This window comes from Ranitomeya variabilis, chromosome 2 (assembly GCF_051348905.1).
Source record: "Ranitomeya variabilis isolate aRanVar5 chromosome 2, aRanVar5.hap1, whole genome shotgun sequence".
Classification (NCBI taxonomy): Eukaryota; Metazoa; Chordata; class Amphibia; order Anura; family Dendrobatidae; genus Ranitomeya; species Ranitomeya variabilis.
In genome coordinates this window covers 928,787,909-928,814,639 of record NC_135233.1, presented here as the reverse complement: position 1 = coordinate 928,814,639, position 26,731 = coordinate 928,787,909, and the positions used below count along the sequence as shown (strand labels likewise).

At 44.8% G+C, this 26,731-nt stretch overlaps 1 protein-coding gene across 6 annotated transcripts in view; it reads left to right on the top strand.

Annotated features, from left to right (window-relative positions):
* Nucleotides 1-26,731, top strand: part of SCHIP1 (schwannomin interacting protein 1) — an 867,777-nt gene that overhangs the window by 798,693 nt on the left and 42,353 nt on the right. The window contains exon 1 of one of the 6 annotated variants that reach the window (XM_077290663.1): nt 23,743-24,094. The exons of the other annotated variants lie outside the window; for them this stretch is intronic. Coding sequence (XP_077146778.1) covers nt 24,065-24,094 — 30 coding nt within the window. The 5' untranslated portion in view covers nt 23,743-24,064. Of the gene's footprint in view, nt 1-23,742; nt 24,095-26,731 lie in introns of those variants that run through there. 6 annotated transcript variants of the gene reach the window in all.

Below are 26,731 nucleotides of genomic sequence, written 5' to 3'. Positions count from 1 at the left end.
AGACTGTTGGTGGCAGTTGGCTTCCGAAACAATTTTGTAGAGATAGAGCCATTGTCGAACAACACTTGCAAATCCAAAAAGGTCACTATAGAAGACGATATGGAGTAGGTAAGTACAATATTGTGTGTGTTGACATATAAAGATTCAATGAATCTACAGCAATCCTCCCTAGTACCTGTCCAGATGAAGAACACGTCATCTATATATCTCGACCAATGGCACACGCTGTTTTTGAAGGCCAACGATGGATAAACCACCGTAGCCTCCCACCATCCTAAAAAAAGGTTTTCGAGGGCTGGGTCACATCTGGCCCCCATGGCCACCCCCGAGGTTTGCAGGTAGTATGTTCGATCAAACAAAAATAGTTATGCCTAAGAATGAAATCCAGCAAATCTACCACCAAGGAATCATGCATCCTGTCGGAATGCCCTATCATGTCCAAAAAATACAACACCGCGGTAATGCCATCCTCATGGCTGATGTTAGAGTACAATGACTCAACGTCACAGGTGACTAGTAAGGCCTGCGATGGTAATGTGAGACCCTGGCAAATCTTGATAAAATGTGAGGAATCCCTCACAAAGGAGGGCAGATCTTTGACCAAAGGCTGCAAAAAATACGTATATGCAAGCCTTCTCACAGAGGCTACCAATACAGGCCACAATCGGCCGACCTGGAGGCCTAAGGAGACTCATGCACCTTGGGCAACATGTAAAACGTGGCCATAACCGGGCATTCCACCCACAAAAATTGAAACTCCCGATGGTTAATGATGCCCAGGTCTCTGGCCTTATCCAAAAGGTTTCTGAACCTGACGGAAAACACTGCTGTAGGATCCGAAGGGAGTTTTCTATAAAAATTACCATTACCCAATTGTCGACGTGCCTCCTCCAAATAGAGGGCATGTGGCCACAGGACCACATTGCCCCCTTTGTCGGCCTCCTTGATAAGGAAGGCATCATTGCTTTTCAAACTGTAAAGAGCCCGCTTTTCCTCCTTACTTAAATTGCCCAGCACAGACGGCCGTAGGGACGTAGACATGATGTCCTTTTTAACCAGTTCAAAAGAACACCCTAATAGCCGGTACCAGGGCAAAAGGGGGGGGCACACAAGATTTATTTTTACGGGGAAATCGGTACTTACCTGTGGTAGGTTCATTTTCTTGAAGTAGCTGAATCAAATCTTGCAAAACCTGTTGGTCAGATTGGTCCAAATCCTGGATTGCCTGGGGCTTGTTATGTAGCACCTAATAAAAGTCATCACCCGTTAGAGTATACATCGAATTTTATTTTAGAAACCTCGCAATGATAACAGTATAATCTCCAAAATGAATAAAAACTCAAAATGCACTGTTCCAAATTATTAGGCACAGTAGAATTTCTAAACATTTGTGTGAACTGAAACATTTAATGAACTGAAAATGCTCATTTGTGGAATTTGCAGCATTAGGAGGTCGCATTCACTGAACAAAAAAACTATTTAACTCCAAAACATCCTAACAGGCCAAGTTACATGTTAACATAGGACCCCTTCTTTGATATTACCTTCACAATTCTTGCATCCATTGAACTTGTGAGTTTGTGGAGAGTTTCTGCTTGTATTTCTATGCATTAAGTCAGAATAGCCTCCCAGAGCTGCTGTTTTGATGTGAACTGCCTCCCACCCTCATAGATCTTTTGCTTGATGATACTCCAAATGTACTCTATAGGGTTGAGGTCAGGGGAAGATGGTGGCCACGCCATGAGTTTATCTCCTTTTATGCCCATAGCAGCCAGGGGTAGATTAAGGGTAGCCAGGGCCCCGGGCTGTTCAGACACTGTGGGCCCCCCCCGGTCATGTGGCGGGGTCATGTGATGGGGTCATGCGACGGGATCATGTGTGTCATGTTACAAAGGTTTTGTAAGCCACCACCATAACACGGTAGACACTTTTGGCCCGGCCCTACTCTACTGTATCCTATTAAATGTTTGTTAAAATATGCAATACAATTTAGGTATATTTTGATTTATTTTTCAATTTTTAAAATGACCAATAATATCACATACAAGAAACAAATACCACTGCACCATGGCCAGACCACATATTACAACCACATTGATCGAATAATATCACATACAAGGAACAAATACCGCTACACCATGTCAAGACCACATATTACAACCACATGGTGACCAAATAGCACATACAAGGGAGAAATACCGCAGCACCATTTCCAGACCTCATATTACCACCACATAGTGACTGAATACTACAATACTGATCAGTAATAAAAAAAAAAAACAACACAATACTATTACCATAAGTGCCAGTATTCACAGGAGATCTGTACTTAGTATGCAGTGTCTGTGTAGAGGTTATACAGTGATCACTGGTGACATTATACACAGGACCTCTGTATATAGTATACAGTGTATAGTGTCAGTGTATAGGTAATACTGACTCACCAGTGACGTCTCTAGGTGAAGTCCTTTATCTTTCATCCAGCACAGATCGCCATCATTTCTTTCAGCCAGGGCTCGTTTCTGCAGGAAATAACACAGTCATCTAGAGCTCCGATTGCAGAACACATTGCTTAATTTTTCCCAACTTCTACATTACACCACATGAAGAAAAAAACGCGACATAGTGTCACTCTGCACAGTAACAGGACCGCCCCCCCATTTAAAACAGTATCCTCAAAGAATAAATTAAATACATGACTGCAGTAATAATATCCTTTAATTAGCCCCTATGGTAATAATATTCCCCATCCTGGCCCCGTGTGTCTCATTCCTGCCTCCAGCCATATGTTCTCGCATCCTGCCCTCATGAGTATCCATTCTACCCCATATGATCTCCCCATCCTGCTCCATCTGTCTCCATCGTATCCATCCTGCCCCATGTCTTTCATTCTGCCCCATGTCTCCAATCATGCCCCCAGTGTGTCCAGCAATCTGCCCCAGTGTCTCCAGCATATTGCCCCCAGTGTGTCCAGCAATCTGCCCCAGTGTCCAGCATGTTGCCCCCAGTGTGTCCAGCAATCTGCCCTAGTGTGTCCAGCATATTGCCCCAGTGTGTCCAGCATTCTGCCCCAGTGTCTCTAATATTGTCCCCAGTCTGTCCAGCAATCTGCCCCAGTGTGTCCAGCAATCTGCCCCAGTGTGTCCAGCATATTGCCCCCAGTGTCTTTAATATTGCCCCGTCTGTCCAGCAATCTGCCCCAGTGTGTCCAGCAATCTGCCCCAGTGTCTCCAGCATATTGCCCCCAGTCTGTCCAGCATATTGCCCCCAGTCTGTCCAGCAATCTGCCCCAGTGTGTCCAGCATTCTGCCCCAGTGTGTCCAATATTGCCCCCAGTGTGTCCAGCAATCTGCCCCAGTGTGTCCAGCATATTGCCCCCAGTGTGTCCAGCAATCTGCCCCAGTGTCTCCAGCATATTGCCCCCAGTGTGTCCAGCATATTGCCCCCAGTGTGTCCAGCAATCTGCCCCAGTGTCCAGCATATTGCCCCCAGTGTGTCCAGCAATCTGCCCCAGTGTGTCCAGCATATTGCCCCCAGTGTGTCCAGCATTCTGCCCCAGTGTCTCCAATATTGCCCCCAGTGTGTCCAGCAATCTGCCCCAATGTCTCCAGCATATTGCCCCCAGTGTGTCCAGCATTCTGCCCCAGTGTGTCCAGCATTCTGCCCCAGTGTGTCCTGCATATTGCCCCCAGTGTATCCAGCAATCTGCCCCAGTGTGTCCAGCAATCTGCCCCAGTGTGTCCAGAATATTGCCCCCAGTCTGTCCAGCAATCTGCCCCAGTGTCTCCAGCATATTTCCCCCAGTGTGTCCAGCAATCTGCCCCAGTGTGTCCAGACTCCAGCATATTGCCCCCAGATAGTGTCCAGCAATCTGCCCCAGTGTGTCCAGACTCCAGCATATTGCCCCCAGATAGTGTCCAGCAATCTGCCCCAGTGTGTCCAGACTCCAGCATATTGCCCCCAGAAAGTGTCCAGCATTCTGGCCGTTCGCAAAAAAAACAAACAAAACAAACCCCAGTTCTCCTCACCTGAACTGCGCTCCAGCGGCGAAGATCGCTCCAGCGGCGAAGATCCCTCCAGCAGCGCGCACTCGCCGGCAACTGACAATGACGTCAGATTCCGGTGACGTGTGCGCTGCGCCTGCGGTCGACTTCAGCTGCCAGCCTTTAATTGGCTGGCGGCTGTTGTTAACTATTGGCGTGCGGGCGCACGCCCGCATGTCAATAGGTGGAACTGTCGCAGCGCCGTTAGGGGCCCGGTGAGCAGATGAGACGGGGCCCGATGCAGGCCCCATCTGCCCACCGGACCCATGCGCCAGTCAGGGCAGTAATGCCCTGATGGCGGCGGGCAATCTGAGTGGTAGCCCAGGGCCCCCCCACACCACTGGGCCCTGGGCTACATGGTGGCCATCCACGAACCATTGATTGATACAACACACATGGGTAAAACATAACTAAAAATGCAACACAGCAGAGAATCTGGTCCATTAGAAATTAAACCCACATAACAATTCATGCATAATAAAATACCTAAACATGGCCTATACAACTACTGGCTCATGGGACTGCTAATCTGAACTTTATAACCCGTCACACAAGTATGACTCTAACAGAAAAATATATATATCCTACAAAAGGAGGAATAGAACACGAACATTCCCAGGGCTGAAAAGCCCCTGGCCGGGAAACGTCTGTGAATTAACACAAAGGCCCATACACCAGAAACCCTAGAGATCAGCAAAGAGTATAGATTACCCGTTTGTAGATATTGGCAGGGGCAGGTCACCCCATGCACAAAGTGGACGGACCCAGGAACAAGGCCCCACGCGTATCGCCCTCCAGAGAGGGCTTCGTCAGGGGAAGTGTGGTGTACCTGTAGGCCTCTGTTTAAATAGGCCACTGTAGATGAGCCTGGTAGCAGGATGAGTAACGAGCTGCACCTGAGCAGAAAAAAAAAAGGAAGGAAAGGGGGAGCCGTGCAGCTGCGTGTATGTGGCTGGGGTCAGCAGGCAAGCAACCGCGCCTGCGCAAGCTGGAGCGCAAAATGCGTACCAGGGGGAATGAAGAGCCCTAGGGCGCATGCGCGAATTGCCGCGAGTGCGCAGAAATGTGGCCGCAGCGCCTGAGAAAAGAGCCGCGTAATGCCCCACTACGCACACGCGGCTGGGTGGAGCGGAAATCCAGCGCGCCTGCGTGAGTTGGAACGTGGTAATGCATGCCAGGAGGGCCGCAAGGCGCGTGCGCGCAATTCTGCGCATGCATAAAAAACGGGTATGACCTGAACGTTAGAGAGGGGGGGCTGTATGACGAAAGGGGGAGAGGAAACTCCCGTGCATATCTGCATATGCACACAATAGTATGTGTGCACCTGCACATGAAATAGATGCACAGGAGTGTGGGCATAGAACGGGGAGAGGGCTGATTGGCACCAAAAGGGAAAAATTAATAACAAGGTACCGGAATGTAATGCCGGTGACACCGGAGCTGGGGTTAAAAATATAATATGGACAAGCCATTGTGTTGGTGGTGCCAGCAATGGAATGCATACACTAACACACATACCACAGAAAATCCCCGGGGGTGCATTCATATATGACTCCTCAGGCACACAAGAACACAAAGAAATTCATGATAAACATGTATAAATAGTATATCAAAAAATATATATATATTTATTAAATATGGCGCACCAAACAAAATCCCATCATTATACAATATAAAATTTGCAAACAAATGTCACGAAACCGCCCCACAATACCAAAATTGTCCCCCCCCCCCCCATTTTTTATTATTTATATTCCTATTCCCCCCAGTCGTATGTGCCAGGTCCCCAAATAAAGACCCAATTGAATAATGCACTTTTGCCAAAAGCCCCGCCTGTAGAATGAAGATACTGAGCCATGGTCCCGAGAATGGACGCAAACCCTAATCGAACAAGAAAGCCCGGGTGTAGGGCAAGGAAATAACTTGTATAGTCACAGAGAAAACAGACCTGATGCTGAAACAGCCTAATTGAAAAGAATGTCCCATGAGCCAAAAGCCCTGACCCTACAAAAACAAAAAATCCCATGAGCCAGGGTATCCAAATCAATGAAGGAAAAAAAAACAAAAACATAATAGTGTGTATACAAAACACATATGCTAAATAGTTGTAAATAATAGTCACACCAATAATCAGACCCCAGACACGTGCCTACAGTAAAATCCAAGTGGGAGCAGAGAATTAGGCGCAGAACCTGAATAAGGTCCAAAACGCCCAGTCCCAGGCAAATAGAGGTCTGGTACCCAGAAGTCTTCAGTTGTAGTTCAATAAAATTGCAGCAACCATTCCATTGCCGTAGAAACCCATGGGAGCCATTGAAGCAATTGTGGTGAAGATGAATCGATCTCATCCCAGAAATCCTGTAAAAAGAAGCTCCTCGTTAAGACCTGCCGGGGCAACAGAACCAAGGTTAAAAATCCATCGGGATTCGGTGCGCAGTAAGCAAGGCTTAAAGGCACCACCCCTGTTAGATAACTGGATGTGTTCCAGCCCCACAACCCATGTATTCAGTGTACAGCCTGCGTGATGGGCCAAAAAGTGAGCAGCTACAGGCGTGAGCGCCTTACCCTTGGACAGGTCACAGGAGGCCAAATTAATGGTGGAAAAATGTTTTTGGACCCTCCGCCGCAATTCCTGCGAAGTTTGGCCTACATACACCAGCTGGCATGGACAAATAAGAGCATAAATCACGCAGGTGGTTTTACAATTAATGTAGGACTGCAACCTATGAGGCTTCCCATCTGCAGGATTAACAAAAACATCTCTAGGGCAACCATATGGGCACAGATGTTGCAACCACCACAGGCAAAGGAGCCCCTAAGCCTAGTACCCCGATTGGTTCTGATATGCTGTCTCCTATAATGACTCCTGGTCAGGAGGTCCCTGAAGTTCGGCGCCCTCCTAGCCGTAAGTAAGGGTTGTTCGCCTACAACCGCAGAAGTGTTCAAATCCGTTGTAAGGATCCCCCAGTGTTTTTGCAAAATGGCCCTGATGTTCCCCCAGTTATCATTAAAACTGGTAATAAACCTGGGTTTGTCATCACGTACCTTAGTACGAGTGTCCATAAGTGATTCCTGTGTTGTGAATTTGGATTCTGGGCTCCCCCGGTGGCTACTGGTGGAATTGAACTGGTGTTTTCATCTTCTCTGTTCACCTGTTCCCATCAAGATGTGGGAGTCGCTATATAACCTTGCTGCTCTGTTAGTTGCTTGCCGGTCAACAATGTTATCAGAAGCCTCTCTGTGCTTGTTCCTGCTCCTAGACAACTACTAGATAAGTTGGACTCTTGTCCATGTTTGTTTTTGCATTTTTGTTCCAGTTCACAGCTGTAGTTTCGTTACTGTGTCTGGAAAGCTCTTGTGAACAGGAATTGCCACTCTGGTGTTATGAGTTAATGCCAGAGTTTTAAAGTAATTCCTGGATGGTGTTTTGATAGGGTTTTCAGCTGACCATGAAAGTGTCCTTTCTGTCTTCTGCTATGTAGTAAGTGGACCTCAAATTTGCTAAACCTATTTTCATACTACGTTTGTTATTTCATCTTAATTCACCGCCAATACATGTGGGGGGCCTCTGTCTCCTTTCGGGGTATTTCTCTAGAGGTGAGCTAGGACTAATATTTTCCTCTGCTAGTATTATTTAGTCCTCCGGCTGGTGCTGGGCATCTAGAATCAACGTAGGCATGCTACCCGGCCACTGCTAGTTGTGCGTTAGGTTTAGTTCATGGTCAGCTCAGTTCCCATCTTCCAAGAGCTAGTTCCTATATATGCTGATGCTATGTTCTCTTGCCATTGAGAACATGACAGTTTGACCGGACCACAAAGTGTTAATTGTTTGGGCTGAAGCAGGAGAAAAAGAAGTGTTTAAGGGAATTTTTTTTTTTTTTTTTTTTTTTTTTCCCCTCAGAGTTTTGCTGCCTAGCCCTTAATTGCTGTCTAGCTGCTTCTTACCTCCTCTTAACCCTTGAATGGCTCTGTGTCCACCTGTTTGTAATGGATCTTCAGAGTGTAACTGCAGGTTTGAATAATCTCGCCACGAAGGTACAAAATTTGCAAGACTTTGTTTGTCATGCACCTGTATCTGAGCCGAGAATTCCTTGGCCGGAATTTTTCTCGGGGAATAGATCTGGGTTTCAGAATTTTCGAAATAATTGCAAATTATTTTTGTCCCTGAAATTTCGCTCTGCCGGAGACCCTGCACAGCAGGTCAGGATTGTGATTTCCTTGCTCCGGGGCGACCCTCAAGACTGGGCTTTTTCATTGACACCAGGGGATCCTGCGTTGCTCAATGTGGATGCGTTTTTTCTGGCCTTGGGGTTGCTATATGACGAACCTCATTTGGAGCTTCAGGCAGAAAAAACTTTGATGTCCCTATCTCAGGGGCAAGATGAAGCGGAAATTTACTGTCAAAGATTCCGTAAATGGTCTGTGCTTACTCAGTGGAATGAGTGCGCCCTGGCGGCGACTTTCAGAGAGGGTCTCTCTGATGCCATTAAGGATGTTATGGTGGGGTTCCCTGTGCCTGCGGGTCTGAATGAGTCCATGACAATGGCTATTCAGATCGATAGGCGTTTGCGGGAGCGCAAACCAGTGCACCATCTGGCGGTGTCCACTGAGAAATCGCCAGAGAGTATGCAGTGTGATAGAATTCTGTCCCGAAGCGAGCGGCAGAATTTTAGACGGAAAAATGGGTTGTGTTTCTATTGTGGTGATTCTACTCATGTTATATCAGCATGCTCTAAGCGCACTAAAAAGCTTGATAAATCTGTTTCCATTTGCACCTTACCGTCTAAGTTTATTCTATCTGTGACCTTGATTTGCTCTTTGTCATCTATTACCACGGACGCCTATGTCGACTCTGGCGCCGCTTTGAGTCTTATGGATTGGTCCTTTGCCAAACGCTGTGGGTATGATTTAGAGCCTTTGGAGACTCTTATTCCTCTGAAGGGGATTGACTCCACCCCATTGGCTAATAATAAACCACAATACTGGACACAAGTAACTATGCGTATTAATCCGGATCACCAGGAGATTATTCGCTTTCTGGTGCTGTATAATCTACATGATGATTTGGTGCTAGGATTGCCTTGGCTGCAATCTCACAACCCAGTCCTCGACTGGAGAGCTATGTCTGTGTTGAGCTGGGGATGTAAGGGGGCTCATGGGGATGTACCTGTGGTTTCCATTTCATCATCTATTCCCTCTGAAATTCCTGAGTTCCTGTCTGACTATCGTGACGTCTTTGAAGAATCCAAGCTTGGTTCATTACCTCCGCACCGAGAGTGCGATTGTGCCATAGATTTAATCCCGGGTAGTAAATACCCAAAGGGTCGTTTATTTAATCTGTCTGTGCCTGAACATGCTGCTATGCGAGAATATATAAAGGAGTCCTTGGAAAAGGGACATATTCGTCCATCGTCATCTCCCTTAGGAGCCGGTTTTTTCTTTGTGTCAAAAAAAGACGGCTCTTTGAGACCATGTATCGATTATCGGCTTTTGAATAAAATCACTGTAAAATATCAATACCCATTGCCGTTGCTGACTGATTTGTTTGCTCGCATAAAGGGGGCCAAGTGGTTCTCTAAGATTGACCTTCGTGGGGCGTATAATTTGGTGCGAATCAGGCAGGGGGATGAGTGGAAAACCGCATTTAATACGCCCGAGGGCCACTTTGAGTATTTAGTGATGCCTTTTGGTCTTTCAAATGCTCCGTCAGTTTTCCAGTCCTTTATGCATGATATTTTTCGCGATTATTTGGATAAATTTATGATTGTGTATCTGGATGATATTCTGATTTTTTCGGATGACTGGGACTCTCATGTCCAGCAAGTCAGGAGGGTTTTCCAGGTTTTGCGGTCTAATTCTTTGTGTGTGAAGGGTTCTAAGTGTGTTTTTGGGGTACAGAGGATTTCCTTTTTGGGATATATTTTTTCTCCCTCTTCCATTGAAATGGATCCTGTCAAGGTTCAAGCTATTTGTGATTGGACGCAGCCCTCTTCTCTTAGGAGTCTTCAGAAATTTTTGGGCTTTGCTAACTTTTATCGTCGATTTATTGCTGGTTTTTCGGATATTGCTAAGCCATTGACCGATTTGACTAAGAAGGGTGCTGATGTTGCTGATTGGTCCCCTGACGCTGGGGAGGCCTTTCGGGAGCTTAAGCGCCGTTTTTCCTCTGCCCCTGTGTTGCGTCAGCCTGATGTTGCTCTACCTTTTCAGGTTGAGGTCGACGCTTCTGAGATCGGAGCTGGGGCAGTGTTGTCGCAGAAAAGTTCTGACTGCTCCGTGATGAGGCCTTGTGCCTTCTTTTCCCGTAAATTTTCGCCCGCTGAGCGGAATTATGATGTTGGGAATCGGGAGCTTTTGGCCATGAAGTGGGCTTTTGAGGAGTGGCGCCATTGGCTTGAGGGGGCCAGACATCAGGTGGTGGTATTGACTGACCACAAAAACTTGATTTATCTTGAGACCGCCAGGCGCCTGAATCCTAGACAGGCGCGCTGGTCATTATTTTTCTCTCGGTTTAATTTTGTGGTGTCATACCTACCGGGTTCTAAGAATGTTAAGGCGGATGCCCTTTCTAGGAGTTTTGAGCCTGACTCGCCTGGTAACTCTGAGCCCACAGGTATCCTTAAGGATGGAGTGGTATTGTCAGCCGTTTCTCCAGACCTGCGGCGGGCCTTGCAGGAGTTTCAGGCGGATAGACCGGATCGTTGCCCACCTGATAAACTGTTTGTTCCTGATGATTGGACCAGTAGAGTCATCTCTGAGGTTCATTCTTCTGCGTTGGCAGGTCATCCTGGCATTTTTGGTACCAGGGATTTGGTGGCAAGGTCCTTCTGGTGGCCTTCCCTGTCACGAGATGTGCGAGGCTTTGTGCAGTCTTGTGACGTTTGTGCTCGGGCCAAGCCTTGTTGCTCACGGGCTAGTGGATTATTGTTGCCCTTGCCCATTCCTAAGAGGCCTTGGACGCACATCTCGATGGATTTTATTTCAGATCTGCCTGTTTCTCAGAAGATGTCTGTCATCTGGGTGGTGTGTGACCGTTTCTCTAAGATGGTCCATTTGGTTCCTCTGCCCAAGTTGCCTTCTTCTTCTGAGTTGGTTCCTCTGTTTTTTCAAAATGTTGTTCGTTTGCATGGTATTCCTGAGAATATCATTTCTGACAGAGGGACCCAATTCGTGTCTAGATTTTGGCGGGCATTTTGTGCTAGGATGGGCATAGATTTATCTTTTTCGTCCGCTTTCCATCCTCAGACGAATGGCCAGACCGAGCGGACTAATCAGACCCTGGAGACATATCTGAGGTGTTTTGTGTCTGCTGACCAGGATGATTGGGTTGCTTTTTTGCCATTGGCAGAGTTCGCTCTCAATAATCGGGCCAGCTCTGCCACTTTGGTGTCCCCGTTTTTCTGTAATTCGGGGTTTCATCCTCGATTTTCCTCTGGTCAGGTGGAATCTTCGGATTGTCCTGGAGTGGATGCTGTGGTGGAGAGATTGCATCAGATCTGGGGGCAGGTGGTGGACAATTTGAGGTTGTCCCAGGAGAAGACTCAGCTTTTTGCCAACCGCCACCGTCGTGTTGGTCCTCGGCTTTGTGTTGGGGATTTGGTGTGGTTGTCTTCTCGTTTTGTCCCTATGAGGGTCTCTTCTCCTAAGTTTAAGCCTCGGTTCATCGGCCCGTATAAGATATTGGAGATTCTTAACCCTGTTTCCTTCCGTTTGGACCTCCCTGCATCCTTCTCTATTCATAACGTTTTTCATCGGTCATTATTGCGCAGGTATGAGGTACCGGTTGTGCCTTCCGTTGAGCCTCCTGCTCCGGTGTTGGTTGAGGGTGAGTTGGAGTACGTTGTGGAGAAAATCTTAGACTCTCGTGTTTCCAGACGGAGACTCCAGTATCTGGTCAAGTGGAAGGGATACGGCCAGGAGGATAATTCTTGGGTGAATGCATCTGATGTTCATGCCTCTGATCGGGTTCGTGCCTTTCATAGGGCCCATCCTGATCGCCCTGGTGGTTCTGGTGAGGGTTCGGTGCCCCCTCCTTGAGGGGGGGGTACTGTTGTGAATTTGGATTCTGGGCTCCCCCGGTGGCTACTGGTGGAATTGAACTGGTGTTTTCATCTTCTCTGTTCACCTGTTCCCATCAAGATGTGGGAGTCGCTATATAACCTTGCTGCTCTGTTAGTTGCTTGCCGGTCAACAATGTTATCAGAAGCCTCTCTGTGCTTGTTCCTGCTCCTAGACAACTACTAGATAAGTTGGACTCTTGTCCATGTTTGTTTTTGCATTTTTGTTCCAGTTCACAGCTGTAGTTTCGTTACTGTGTCTGGAAAGCTCTTGTGAACAGGAATTGCCACTCTGGTGTTATGAGTTAATGCCAGAGTTTTAAAGTAATTCCTGGATGGTGTTTTGATAGGGTTTTCAGCTGACCATGAAAGTGTCCTTTCTGTCTTCTGCTATGTAGTAAGTGGACCTCAAATTTGCTAAACCTATTTTCATACTACGTTTGTTATTTCATCTTAATTCACCGCCAATACATGTGGGGGGCCTCTGTCTCCTTTCGGGGTATTTCTCTAGAGGTGAGCTAGGACTAATATTTTCCTCTGCTAGTATTATTTAGTCCTCCGGCTGGTGCTGGGCATCTAGAATCAACGTAGGCATGCTACCCGGCCACTGCTAGTTGTGCGTTAGGTTTAGTTCATGGTCAGCTCAGTTCCCATCTTCCAAGAGCTAGTTCCTATATATGCTGATGCTATGTTCTCTTGCCATTGAGAACATGACATTCCTGTGTATGGATACGTGCCCTCTGGAAGGCCGTGGCAATACTCCTGTGTGGATAATGTCTTTAATAAACTGTTCCATCAGATTCCGTGCCTCAATCCGAAAATCCGCATCCGTGGTACAGTTTCTTCGCACCCTCAAAAATTGGCCAGTTGGAACACCATTCCTGGGGTGTAATGGGTGGAAGCTCCTGTAGTCCAACAGGCTGTTGGTGGCAGTTGGCTTTCGAAACAATTTTGTAGAGATAGAGCCATTGTCGAACAACACTTGCAAATCCAAAAAGGTCACTATAGAAGACGATATGGAGTAGGTAAGTACAATATTGTGTGTGTTGACATTTAAAGATTCAATGAATCTACAGCAATCCTCCCTAGTACCTGTCCAGATGATGAACACGTCATCTGTATATCTCGAGCAATGGCACACGCTCTTTTTGAAGGCCAACGATGGATAAACCACCGTAGCCTCCCACCATCCTAAAAAAAGGTTTTCGAGGGCTGGGTCACATCTGGCCCCCATGGCCACCCCCGAGGTTTGCAGGTAGTATGTTCGATCAAACAAAAAATAGTTATGCCTAAGAATGAAATCCAGCAAATCTACCACCAAGGAATCATGCATCCTGTCGGAATGCCCTATCATGTCCAAAAAATACAACACCGCGGTAATGCCATCCTCATGGCTGATGTTAGAGTACAATGACTCAACGTCGCAGGTGACTAGTAAGGCCTGCGATGGTAATGTGAGACCCTGGCAAATCTTGATAAAATGTGAGGAATCCCTCACAAAGGAGGGCAGATCTTTGACCAAAGGCTGCAAAAAATACGTATATGCAAGCCTTCTCACAGAGGCTACCAATACAGGCCACAATCGGCCGACCTGGAGGCCTAAGTAGACTCTTATGCACCTTGGGCAACATGTAAAACGTGGCCGTATCCGGGCATTCCACCCACAAAAATTGAAACTCCCGATGGTTAATGATGCCCAGGTCTCTGGCCTTATCCAAAAGGTTTCTGAACCTGACGGAAAACTGCTGTAGGATCCGAAGGGAGTTTTCTATAAAAATTACCATTACCCAATTGTCGACGTGCCTCCTCCAAATAGAGGGCATGTGGCCACAGGACCACATTGCCCCCTTTGTCGGCCTCCTTGATAAGGAAGGCCTCATTGCTTTTCAAACTGTAAAGAGCCCGTTTTTCCTCCTTACTTAAATTGCCCAGCACAGACGGCCGTAGGGACGTAGACATGATGTCCTTTTTAACTAGTTCAAAAGAACACCGCCGGTACCAGGGCAAAAGGGGGGGCCACACAAGATTTATTTTTATGGGGAAATCGGTACTTACCTGTGGTAGATTCATTTTCTTGAAGTAGCTGAATCAAATCTTGCAAAACCTGTTGGTCAGATTGGTCCAAATCCTGGATTGCCTGGGGCTTGTTATGTAGCACCTAATAAAAGTCATCACCCGTTAGAGTATACATCGAATTTTATTGAAGAAACCTCCCAATGATAACAGTATAATCTCCAAAATGAATAAAAACTCAAAATGCAATGCTCCAAATTATTAGGCACAGTAGAATTTCTAAACATTTGTGTTTTAAAGAATTGAAAATGCTCATTTGTGGAATTTGCAGCATTAGGAGGTCGCATTCACTGAACAAAAAAACTATTTAACTCCAAAACATCCTAACAGGCCAAGTTACATGTTAACATAGGACCCCTTCTTTGATATTACCTTCACAATTCTTGCATCCATTGAACTTGTGAGTTTGTGGAGAGTTTCTGCTTGTATTTCTATGCATTAAGTCAGAATAGCCTCCCAGAGCTGCTGTTTTAACGTGAACTGCCTCCCACCCTCATAGATCTTTTGCTTGATGATACTCCAAATGTACTCTATAGGGTTGAGGTCAGGGGAAGATGCTGGCCACGCCATGAGTTTATCTCCTTTTATGCCCATAGCAGCCAGGGGTGGATTAAGGGTAGCCAGGGCCCCGGGCTGTTCAGACACTGTGGGCCCCCCCGGTCATGTGACGGGGTCATGTGATGGGGTCATGCGACAGGGTCATGCGACTGGATCATGTGTGTCATGTTACAAAGATTTTGTAAGCCGCCACCATAACACGGTAGACACTTTTGGCCCGGCCCTACTCTACTGTAACCTATTAAATGTTTGTTAAAATATGCAATACAATTTAGGTATATTTGATTTATTTTTCAATTTTTAAAATGACCAATAATATCACATACAAGGAACAAATACCACCACACCATGGCCAGACCACATATTACAACCACAGTGATCGAATAATATCACATACAAGGAACAAATACCGCTACACCATGTCAAGACCACATATTACCACCACATGGTGACCAAATAGCACATACAAGGGAGAAATACCGCAGCACCATTTCCAGACCTCATATTACCACCACATAGTGACTGAATACTACAATACTGATCAGTAATAAAAAAAACAAAACACAATACTGTTACCATAAGTGCCAGTATTCACAGGAGATCTGTACTTAGTATGCAGTGTCTGTGTAGAGGTTATACAGTGATCACTGGTGACATTATACACAGGACCTCTGTATATAGTGTGCAGTGTATAGTGTCAGTGTATAGGTAATACTGACTTACCGGTGACGTCTCTAGGTGAAGTCCTTCATCTTTCATCCAGCACAGACCGCCATCATTTCTTTCATCCAGGGCTCGTTTCTGCAGGAAATAACACAGTTATCTAGAGCTCCGATTGCAGAACACATTGCTTAATTTTTCCCAACTTCTACATTACACCACATGAAGAAAAAAAGGCGACATAGTGTCGCTGTGCACAGTTACAGGCCAACCCCCCTTTGAAAAGAGTATCCTTAAAAAATAAAATAAATTCATTACTACAGTAATAATATCCTTTAATTAGCCCCTATGGTAATATCCCCCATCCTGGCCCCCGTGTGTCTCATTCCTGGCTCCAGCCATATGTTCTCCCATCCTGCCCTCATGAGTACCCATTCCACCTCCATTTGTTGTCCTATCCTGCCCCATCTTTCTCCATCCTACCCCATCTGTCCCTTGATCCTGCCCCATCTGTCCCATGATCCCGCCCCATCTGTCCCATGATCCTGCCTCATCTGTCCCATGATCCTGCCCCATCTGTCCCATGATTCTGCCTCATCTGCCCCGTGTTACTGGCCCATGATCCTGCCCCATCTGTCCCATGATCCTGCCTCATCTGCCCCGTGTGACTGCCCCATGATCCTGCACCATCTGACCCATGATCCTGCTCCATCTGTCTCCATCATTTCCATCCTGTCCCATGATCCTGCACCATGTGTCTCCATCCTGCCCCATAATCCTGCCCCACCTCTCTCCATCCTGCCCCATCTGTCTCCATCCTGCCCCATCTGTCTCCATCCTGCCCCATCTGTCCCATGATCCTTCCCCATATGTCCCATGATTCTGCCCCATCTGTCCCATTATTCTGCCCCATTTGTCCCATGATCCTGACCATATGTCGACTGATCCTGCCTCATCTGCCCCATGTTACTGCCCCATGATCCTGCCCCATCTAACCCATAATCCTGCCCCATCTGTCTCCATCATATCCATCCTGCCCCATGATTCTGTACCATGAGTCTCCATCCTGCCCCACCTGTCTCCATCCTGCCCCACCTGTCTCCATCCTGCCCCATATGTCTCCATCCTGCCCCATGATCCTGCCCCATCTATCTTCATCCTGCCCGATGTTCCTGCCCCATGTCTCCATCCTGCCCCGTGTCCCCATCCTGCACTGTCTCCATCCTGCTCCATATGTTTCTATCCTGCACCATGTTTCCATCCTGCCCCATATGTCTCGGACGCAGGTGCACCGGCAGAATCCTGCCACTGGGGCCTGGTGAGCATAAGAGAGGGGGCCCGATGTGGCTCCCTCTGTTTATTAGAAACCATACGCCAGTCAGGGCATTATGGCAGCCCTATTACTACATAATAGGGAAGGGGGCCTCCCCTATAATATGTCCGTATATTATTTCCTGAGTTTTTTGTGCGGATTTCACCTGTGGTTTTACACCTGCGGATTCCTATTGAGGAGCAGGTGTAAAACATTGCGGAATCTGCACAAAGAATTGACATGCTGCGGAAAATACAACGCAGCGTTTCCGTGCTGTATTTTTCGCACCATGGGCACAGCGGATTTGGTTTTCCATAGGTTTACAAGGTACTGTAAACCTGATGGAAAACTGTTGCGAATCCGGTGGTGAAATAAAAAAAAACGTACTGACATATAGTCGCCTAACACACTGTTGATGCATTTGGCTTATACGGCAGTAGCATTTTCTAGCATGTACATACGACTAAATATGATGTGAACGTAGCCTTAAAAGTCTTTGTATATGCAGCAATAGTCTCTGCTGAAAGCCAGTTAAGTTTTTTGGCAATATTGTGCTTTAATGCACAATTTATGATCAGTAATTGAATACTTTTTTAATAACACAACCTTAGATTAGATATGGAATAGGTTTGGAAGGACTTGATCTGTAATAGTTGTCTGAATTTAGCTGAGGTCGTCAGTGTCATCAGAAATGAAGACATCTGATGTGTATTGGGGCCTCCTAAGGCTACTTTCACACTTCCGTTTTTTTTGTGTCCGTCGTAGTGCAGCAAAATGAAGGATCGACTGACGTCATGAAAATAGTGAAAAACGTGTGCGACGCATCCAGTGTAATGACGGATGCGTCGTCCACAAATTCCAGGAAAATAAATGTCCGGGGACGAGAGAGAGAGAGAGATCCTTCCGGGCATGCTCAGAGGGGAAAAACTCCCAAAGCTACTGCCAACTTTTTAGAAGACACTTTCTTCCAGAAGATACAGGAAAAAATCTGCATTTTTTAAGAAAACCACAATTTTTATGCAGTATAATGTTCCATCACACCATCGAAGTCTCCACTGCCTGGCTGCCAGTGAGGGCCTTGAAGATGAAAGAGTAATGACATGGCCCCTTCCTCATAGGACCTAAACCCTATAGAAAACTTGTAGGCCCTACTTATACAGGAGATTTATGGTGAAAGACCAGTGTCTGCAAGGCTGTGGTTAGTGCTGTCCAAAAAGCTGATCGTTAAGACTCCATGGATGTCTGAAAAATGACTTACTGAAAAAGAAGCTGAGCTATGTTGGTCATTGATACATATATTTTTTTTTAAATGTCATAAGTGTATTTTATACATTGAGTTGTTTGGTTATTATTATCACTGTAACAGATGAAAATAAACAATTGAGATGGGAAAATTTGAGTGTTTCATTAATTCTGCCCACATAGATATTCTCCTAAGAAAGACAAAACCTCACCTTTACTTTCTCAAATATCCAGGTTTCAGATTTATGAACCTTTTGGATTGACCGACAGCAGTATAGTTGTTCCATATTAAAATTAATCATCAAAAATACAAAATGCCTAATAATTGTGCACACGGTGTATGATGGATGACATTGGGGAGATGTATCGGGCAGTTTGAATTTAAACACCTGATCCTTTTGTTCTCCAGGGAGATGAGTGGCGGAGAAGTGTCTGGCAGAGACTTACTCCCCTCCTCCCCACAGAAAACACATGAATTCTTGGCTGAGCCGAATGTTCATGTGTATTGGGGAGTCAGGCGAGATAGCTTGTTCAGCTTTATAAGGTATATGGGCATTGTTATTGCCTGTGGGCAAAGAAGGGTTGAGGAGGCTTCGTGAAATCATATTTTTAGATAAAAAGGGTGTGGCACATCTGCAGTAATCAGGTGAGCATTGCTGTATGGTAGTTGGCAGGTAAATGATGATTATGTCACTAGGTCAGGAGGAAATCATGACTCATTGTCTGTTCCAGAACCTGATGTCAGGCTGAGTAATTCTGTTTTTTCCTAATAATTTCCTGTACATTGTCATAACTTTATAGTATACTTGATTACAGTTAGTGTGTATGTGGCTGATACTGTACATGAGTAGCACAGACGTATCCTCAGTGTTATGATTGATGTCTGTATTTGAAATCTTGGAAAACTGTACTGTCGTGTAGCTTATCACTGTGTTTTAGAAATATATGCCAGAATTAGCTATTGAATGTTGCATTTCGTATGGGCTTCCTTTGTGCATCTTAAAGGGAATGTGTCACCCCAGTTTTTGCCTATAAGCTAAGCCCACCGGCATCAGGGACTTATCTACAGCATTCTGTATTGCTGTAGATAATTCCCCGATGTAACCTGAAAGATGAGAAAAACAGGTTATATTATACTTACCCAGGGGTGGTCCCGGGGTGGTCCGGTCCGATGGGCGTCGCGATCCAGGTCCAGCGCCTCCCATCTTCATACAACGACGTCCTCTTCTTTGCTTCCTGCTATGGCTCCGGCGCAGGCGTACTTTGTCTGCCCTGTTGAGGGCAAAGCAAAGTACTGCAGTGCGCAGGTGCCGAGAAAGGTCAGAGAGGCCCAGCGCCTGCGCACTGCAGTACTTTGCTCTGCCCTCAACAGGGCAGACAAAGTACGCCTGCGCCGGAGCGATGGCAGCAAACAAAGAGGAGGACGTCATCGTATGAAGATGGGAGGCACCGGACCTGGTCGCGACGCCCATCGGACCGAAGCAGGACCGCCCCTGGGTGAGTATAATATAACCTGTTTTTCTTATCTTGCAGGTTACATCGGGGGCTTATCTACAGCATTACAGAATGCTGTAGATAAGCCCCTGATGGCGGTGGCCGCATCTTATAGGTGACAATTGGGGTGACAGATTCCCTTTAATTGCGAAGACATTATAAATTAATGAATAACTAGCTACTAGCAGGAAAGCAACTTTGAGGCCTCATCCTTTTTGCCTATACAAATACTGTGCCTTGAGAAAGTATTCATACCCTGTGAACTTTTTAAAATTTTTTCACTTTACACCCATAAACTGCCTTTCTTCACAGAATGTGAATAATAACACCAAAACTTTTTTTACACTCATGGTTAGTGGTTGTGTGAAGCCATTTATTGTCAAACTACTGTGTTTTCTCTTTTTAAATCATAATGACAACCCAAAACATCCAAATGACCCTGATCAAAAGTTTACATACCCCATTTTTTTAATACTGTGTGTTGCCCCCTCTAACATCAATGACAGCTTGAAGTCTTTTGTGGTAGTTGTGGATGAGGTTCTTTATTTTCTCAGAATGTAAAGCTGCCCACTCTTCTTGGCAAAGAGCCTCCAGTTCCTGTAAATTAAATTCCTGGGCTGTCTAGCATGAACTGCGCTCTTGAGATCTCTCCAGAGGCGCTCAATGATCTTGAGGTCAGGAGACTGAGATGGCCACTCCAGAACTTTCACTTTGTTCTGCTGTAGTCAATGACAGGTCGACTTGGCCTTGTGTTTTGGATCCTTGTCATGTTGGAACGTCCAAGTACGTACCATGCACAGCTTCCGGGCTGATGAGTGCAAATTTACCTCCAGTATTTGCTGATAACTTGCTGCATTCATTTTTCCTTCAACTTTGACCGAGTTTCCTGAGCCTTTGTAGCTCACACAGCCCCAAAACATCAGCGATCCACCTCCGTACTTTACAGTAGGAATAGTGATCCTTTCATCATAGGCCTTGTTGACCTCTCTCCAAATGTAACATTTATGGTTGAGGCCAAAAAGTTAAATTTTGGTCTCATCACTCCAACTTACCTTATTCCAGATGTTTTGAGGCTTGCCTCTGTGCTGTTTTGTGTATTGTATGCGAGATACTTTGTGGCATTTGCACAGTAATGGCTTTATTCTGGCGACTCGACCTTGCAGCCCATTTTTCTTCAAGTTCCTCTTTATTGTCCATCTTGAAACAGCCACACCGCTAGTTTTCAGAGAGTCCTGTATTTCAGCTGATGTTATTTGTGGGTTTTTCTTTGCATCCCGAACAATTTTCCTGGCAGTTGTGGATGACATTTTTGCTGGTCTACCTGACCGTGGTTTTGTTTTTACAGAGCCCCTGATTTTCCATTTGTTAATTACAGTTTGATCGCTGCTGACTGGCATTATCAATTCCTTGGATATCTTTTTGTATTCCTTTCCTGTTTTATACAGTTCAACTACCTTTTCCCGTAGATCTGTTGACAATTCTTTTGCTTTCCCCATGACTCACAATCCAGAAATGTCAGTGGCTGGATGAAAGATGCAAGAGTCTGTGTGGATCCCAGAAATTCACTCAGCTTTTATGCGCACAGACTGATTACAAGCAAACAGGTCACAGGTGAGAATGTTACCTTTAGTAGCCATTTGTGTCAACTTCTGTGCATGTTATCAGGCCAAAATCACCAGGGTATGTGAACTTTGATCAGGGTAATTTGGATGTTTTGGGTTGTCATTATGATTTAAAAAGAGAAAACACAGTAGTTTGACAATAAATGGCTTCACCCAACCACTAACCATGAGTGGAGAAAAGTTTTGGTGTTATCATTCATATTCTGTGAAAAAAAAAGGCCAAGAAAGCAATAATACTGCCAGGGTATGTAAACTTTTGAGCACAACTAAATATTATATTAAGATAGACATAAATTTGATGTAATAAATAGCAGTCTATTATGCCACAGAAGCTGCCAGAATCCTGTGTTACTCGTTTACTGTTTATATTTGTAGTTTTTATTTTATTTTCTTGTTGATAAAAAAAGTATAAAAATTATTATAATAAAGATGGGCATTTTAATATCCGACAGAAAAACTTTTATGAAAAGTTAAACAGCAGGGCTACATATGACTTTGGCCGCAAAACAAGGTGCAATATATTCTCTTGTTACATCACAGCATAAAGAATGTGTATGTGACCTATAAGGTAGTGTGATCATAAAAAGAAAATGGTAAAAAGCCCAACTTGCACCAACCTTTTGTGGCTTGCTTGCCATGTTTGTTGTACCTAACAGGTCACAACGTGCCACCATTCACTTTCATTGCAGCAGTCTTAGGACACATCATAGGTCATACATACAAAGTCAGTAGCCCCAGTCTTCATGGACTATGTGCATCATGGTGGGGCCAATTATTTAAGTGCACCTTCCCACTTACTTGTTTTCCATTTATTTCCGCCGTTATCTTGCTGTCTGAAGCCAGAGCTGTCAATCAAAGAATAGCAGGTGGGCGTGGAGATAGAGGGAAAATAAGTAGGTGGGAAGATGCACTTAAATGTTTGTCCACACTAAGGGTGCGTGTCCACGTTCCGTAATGATTGCGCTTTGGACGGAGCGTAAATCCCACTCCGCCCAAAGCGCCGCCCTCTTCTGTACACACGGTGATTCCGGATGTGTTCAGTGAACACATCCGGAATCTCCGCACCCTATACATAGGGCCCTGTGATTTACCTTGTGGCGACGGAGCGTCGCCGCAAGGTACAAGGTAAACAGACATGGTGGGTTCTAAAAAGACGCGCCGCATGTCCAGAAACGCAGGGCTGCCGGATGCGTGTTCGCACGCATAGTGGAGACGGGATTTCATAAAATCCCCTCCACTATGCTGTAATATCTGGACGCTGCGGGTTGAACGCTGCGGAGGTACGCAGCGTTCAATCCGCAGCTAATCCGGATGTATTCCTGAACGTGGACATGTACCCTAAGGATACATCGAGCACCAGTTCTTGGTCTGAATAATCATTCTGTGCTGACTGGATCCCTTTAACATTGTTTTGTAAACACTTGATGGCGCTTTTAAGACTACTGATCACGGTTTATTTTATACGAGGCAGAGGTGGCTTACAGAATGTGATCAGGGCCGTTGTGCCACATTTTACCTGTAATATTTTCTTTCCTTGTTAAAGGAACTGTCTTCTGCTGGTGTTTGGGTGGCTGCAGCCTTTCCTGGCCAGTACTAGCCCTGTGATTTGATGCACCATGTTATACACATCCCATCACTTTGCTCCATTCTGTCCTGTGTGTTCAGCTTTGCTGACAATAGCCCTGTGGGAGCCAATGGGAGACGGGCGGTTTGTAAAGGGCACAATCCCAGGGCATGGCTATTGAATGGATTGTTTAGTCAGTGCAGATCAGCCTGTATGGGAATGTGTGCTGTTCCCGGCCTAAGTGAATTTCTAATTAATTCTTTCTGTATGTGTTGTGGAGAGCGACAATTGATTGTAATTGGCATCTCATAACGCCTTGGCAAAGCTCGAGCATTACAGCCAAATATAAATGACACTTTTTTAAAGGTACAAATTCTAAATTAACTTTCTTTTTTTTACTTTTCTTACATTTTATGGGGTATGAAGCGAATAGCGACTTTCACTAATAATTAGAACAAGGACATATAAGCTGTGGCACAGTGAAGTGGAAAAGACAGCGGCCTCCCGGCTGGTTACATAATGTCGCTGGTGGCTCCTCTATTCACATGGACTCCGTTCTACATGCTCATTTTCCATCAGAAATCGTAATGTCACTAAATCACTTGTCAATACAAACTCGGCGAGAGCGGCACAAGATACATAACCGATACACCCGAATTGCCATAGACTGGAGGTGTGCGCCTTCTAAAAGATAGGGTGCTGTAGGGTTATCCCTAAGAAGTAGCCGCAGGAGTACCCCTTGTCTGCTTGTTATTTCATACGTAGGATATGGACAATGTCATCATTTAAACAGTTTCCTTTTGTTATTTGTAAAAAAATTTTATTTAATTAGATTTTTCAAACAAATCCATGTTAAATGACCATAGTATAATCAGTGTGGTATGTTTTAACCCCTAAGCTTCCAAGATGCGCACATTTTACACTACGCCATTCATTGCTGGTATAATTGACGTCTCTATAAACAGTTTGCTGGCAGCGTTTCTCGTGATTGATGGCAGGGTTATATATATGTTTACTTTCACCTCCCTAATATTTTATTTTCCTTCCCCCCCCCCCTCCTTTTAATGAGCAAAAATTTTCCACACCAGTTAGCTGCCTTCATGAGTCCCAGAAGGTCACACCAGCCTCAGCCTTTCCTTTGTATCCACGGAATAATTGGCCAATTGTGTAAGTGATGAGCTAGCCCTCCCTCCCCCCATCTCTGTCCCAACTACATGGTGTATGAAGCCTCATCGCTCCCCGAGGAGACCAGCTCTGCCTGCTTCTGTGGAGAGAGCAGTGCTATTGCGCAGGTTGAAACAGCAGAGGCAGCATCCATTTTAATCTGCAGACAGCCTCTCGCCCTGTAGGGCGTTCTTTCGGTCCCGTCTTCGGATGCAGTAATCCCTGTCTGGTATTTGCATCATCTCTGAGCTCCTCTTGCTGTATGATGCTCTGAGATGGTACACCAGGAAAATTGTGCATATCAGGTAAGAACCCAGCATGTCCGCTCTGCTGTGTCTCCATCAGTAAGGCAAGGCCTGTGCACGGAGACTGCAGGGTGTGCTGTTATGTTGCCTGACATAACATCATTGCTATTGCATTACATCCATTGCTACCTGCTGTATACACCTCACAGCCTTTCCTTTTAGCTCTTCCGAAAAATGTTACTAGCCACTATGGCATTGATGCGAGTCCGTCATGTGCACTGTCAGTAGAACCGTGTGCTTGTAGGACTGTATAAGTCCGATGCATGTCGTCCGGTTTCTGTTGCAATGCTTAGGAGTGTGTCCGCTATATAATTACATATTTAACCATCGGAGACATAAATTAGGTTTTGCTTTGCTATTTTATCGTGTACTGTTTTTTTTATATTTTTGACTGCAATAATAAAATGATTAGAATTGATAAGGAACAACATGTCGGAGTTAAATAATAATTTTATTTATATAGCTCCAGCATATTCCGCAGCATGTTACCATTATATATGCATGTTCTGTTATTTGTATTTTGTGCTTTTGTTCTAAATTATTCTTTACGTTGTTTGAAACTTTTTCGATTCTCTTTATCTTTTTTCCCCATTACTTTGATATATAGATGAGAGTCACTCATTGACATTCAGATATTAATTATATCGTTTTAGAATGGTTGATTAAAAAAATTTGAGGAAATTAGGAAGACATAAGGCAGGACACAATAATAATAGTGGGGCTATAAACCAAATATCACAGTGTTTGGGGTGCATTCGCTGTTGTAATTGTTCATAGTCAATAAATAAATAAATAGTCCTAATAATGGTGGCTACCAAGTGTCAGAGAAGTATAAAGTGATTCTCCTGGCAAAAACTAACAATTCAGTTTATGTCCAAATATTATTTACTTGGGGTCTTCTGATGTTTGGTCATCTGCCTTCAAAAAATGACTCCCCTGCTTATAATATGTGGCCGCGGGAGTGCTTCCTCCTACAGATGGATGGAGGCTTCTTGGCTCTGCTTGTGTGAACAGATTGGCAGGGCGGCGAGATTCCTGGAGATTTTCACATTGCCAGACTATCAGTAATTTAAGGTGTAATGATGCCATCCCCACTAGTTTTTACCCATAGAACCACTATGGGATGTTAACACCCTTCTGCTGTAAGTTTAATATTCTTGTTACAGACATCAAGAATGAAATTATTACAAATTATAAAGGATTATAATATAATACTCACAGTTGTTATATGTACAGTATGTTCTGGTGTTATTACGGTACTTGCATTTTTATATATTCTACATTATTCCAAACTGTATTTGAAACTTTTTCAACCTTACTATTTTCTATAGCCATTCAATATCACGTATACACTTATTGTTTTATACAAAATGACTACACAATGTAAGCATTTATTTTTAACAGCCTTTTCTTAAATTAATAGTACATGAAATTTTAAGAAATGTCCATTGTAAGGGCTGGGAAAGATGCAGAGCAATGTTTGTAAGGACACACATAACACTCCCCTACTGCACAGTAATCCCTGGCAGTTAGATCTGTGTGACCCGGTTAGACACAAGTCTTACCATAGCTTACAGGGAAAGCAGATTCTGACATCCTCAGGGGGCGTTTCCTTTTTTCTTCTGTATGGCACCTCCTGCTTATTATTGCAGAAGATCATACAGGGGGAAAGGTAAAACCCCTTACTGAAGAATATCTGCTTGGTTACACTAGAAATTAGCATTTAAAGTTTGCAAGATAATGATGCCTCAATGCAGATGTGAGCAGAAAAAAAACAACTGAAATTTTAGTCAATTCATTACCATGTTGTGGTTAGTGTGTAAAATGTGGTAAAAGGGTCTATTAAGGAACGAGCACATGTGGCAGAATTGTTTGAGAAATTCAATCATCGGTTACAACATGCACATTGAGTTGTGCAAACCCCATTTGAATAAGACAGTTGCAAAAAAATTCTGCAACAAATCCGGTGTGTGTGAACTTACCTTTTAAATACTAAAATGTAGCCTTTTTCTATTTTTCTGATGAAGGGCAACTCCCACTAGGGGTTATAGGCAGTCACAGCTATTTGACACAAATACACCGTATATAGAGTGTGTAGTATATAATCAAATTGTGATTATGCAAGAAAAACGCAGTTTTTTTACTTGGAGAATGAATTTTTGTAAAATCCCACATTCACTGGTACAGAATTCAGCACCAAAAATCAGAAAAATTATGCTATGTGCGAACCAAACATGACAGTGGGAGATGCAGACCGATCGCTAGGCAACCATACAACACCGGAAGCCTTTTCAGGGAAATTCTTTGTATTGTACTGTTGCCAAGGCAACCGGAGTACCTGCATTTCTGGTGGCGATTTTGCTTTTTTCCTTATATACCACTGTGACAAGATACTGCTGACATGAAATATGTTCTAATCTCTTTCATTGGACTGAATTGATATATTGGGGCCTGAATGTTGGTCCTTCATATGTGCATTCTCTCTTTGGTGTTCTTTGAATTGCTGTGTCGTGCTCGACCCCCTCACAAACCTGGACTATGTACATGGTGTCTTTTTTCCCATTTCTGGTTGTGTGCAGCACGTTAGGACTGTTAGATTCTGGAGACCGGACACTAGGAAAGTTAGTATTTCAGCTC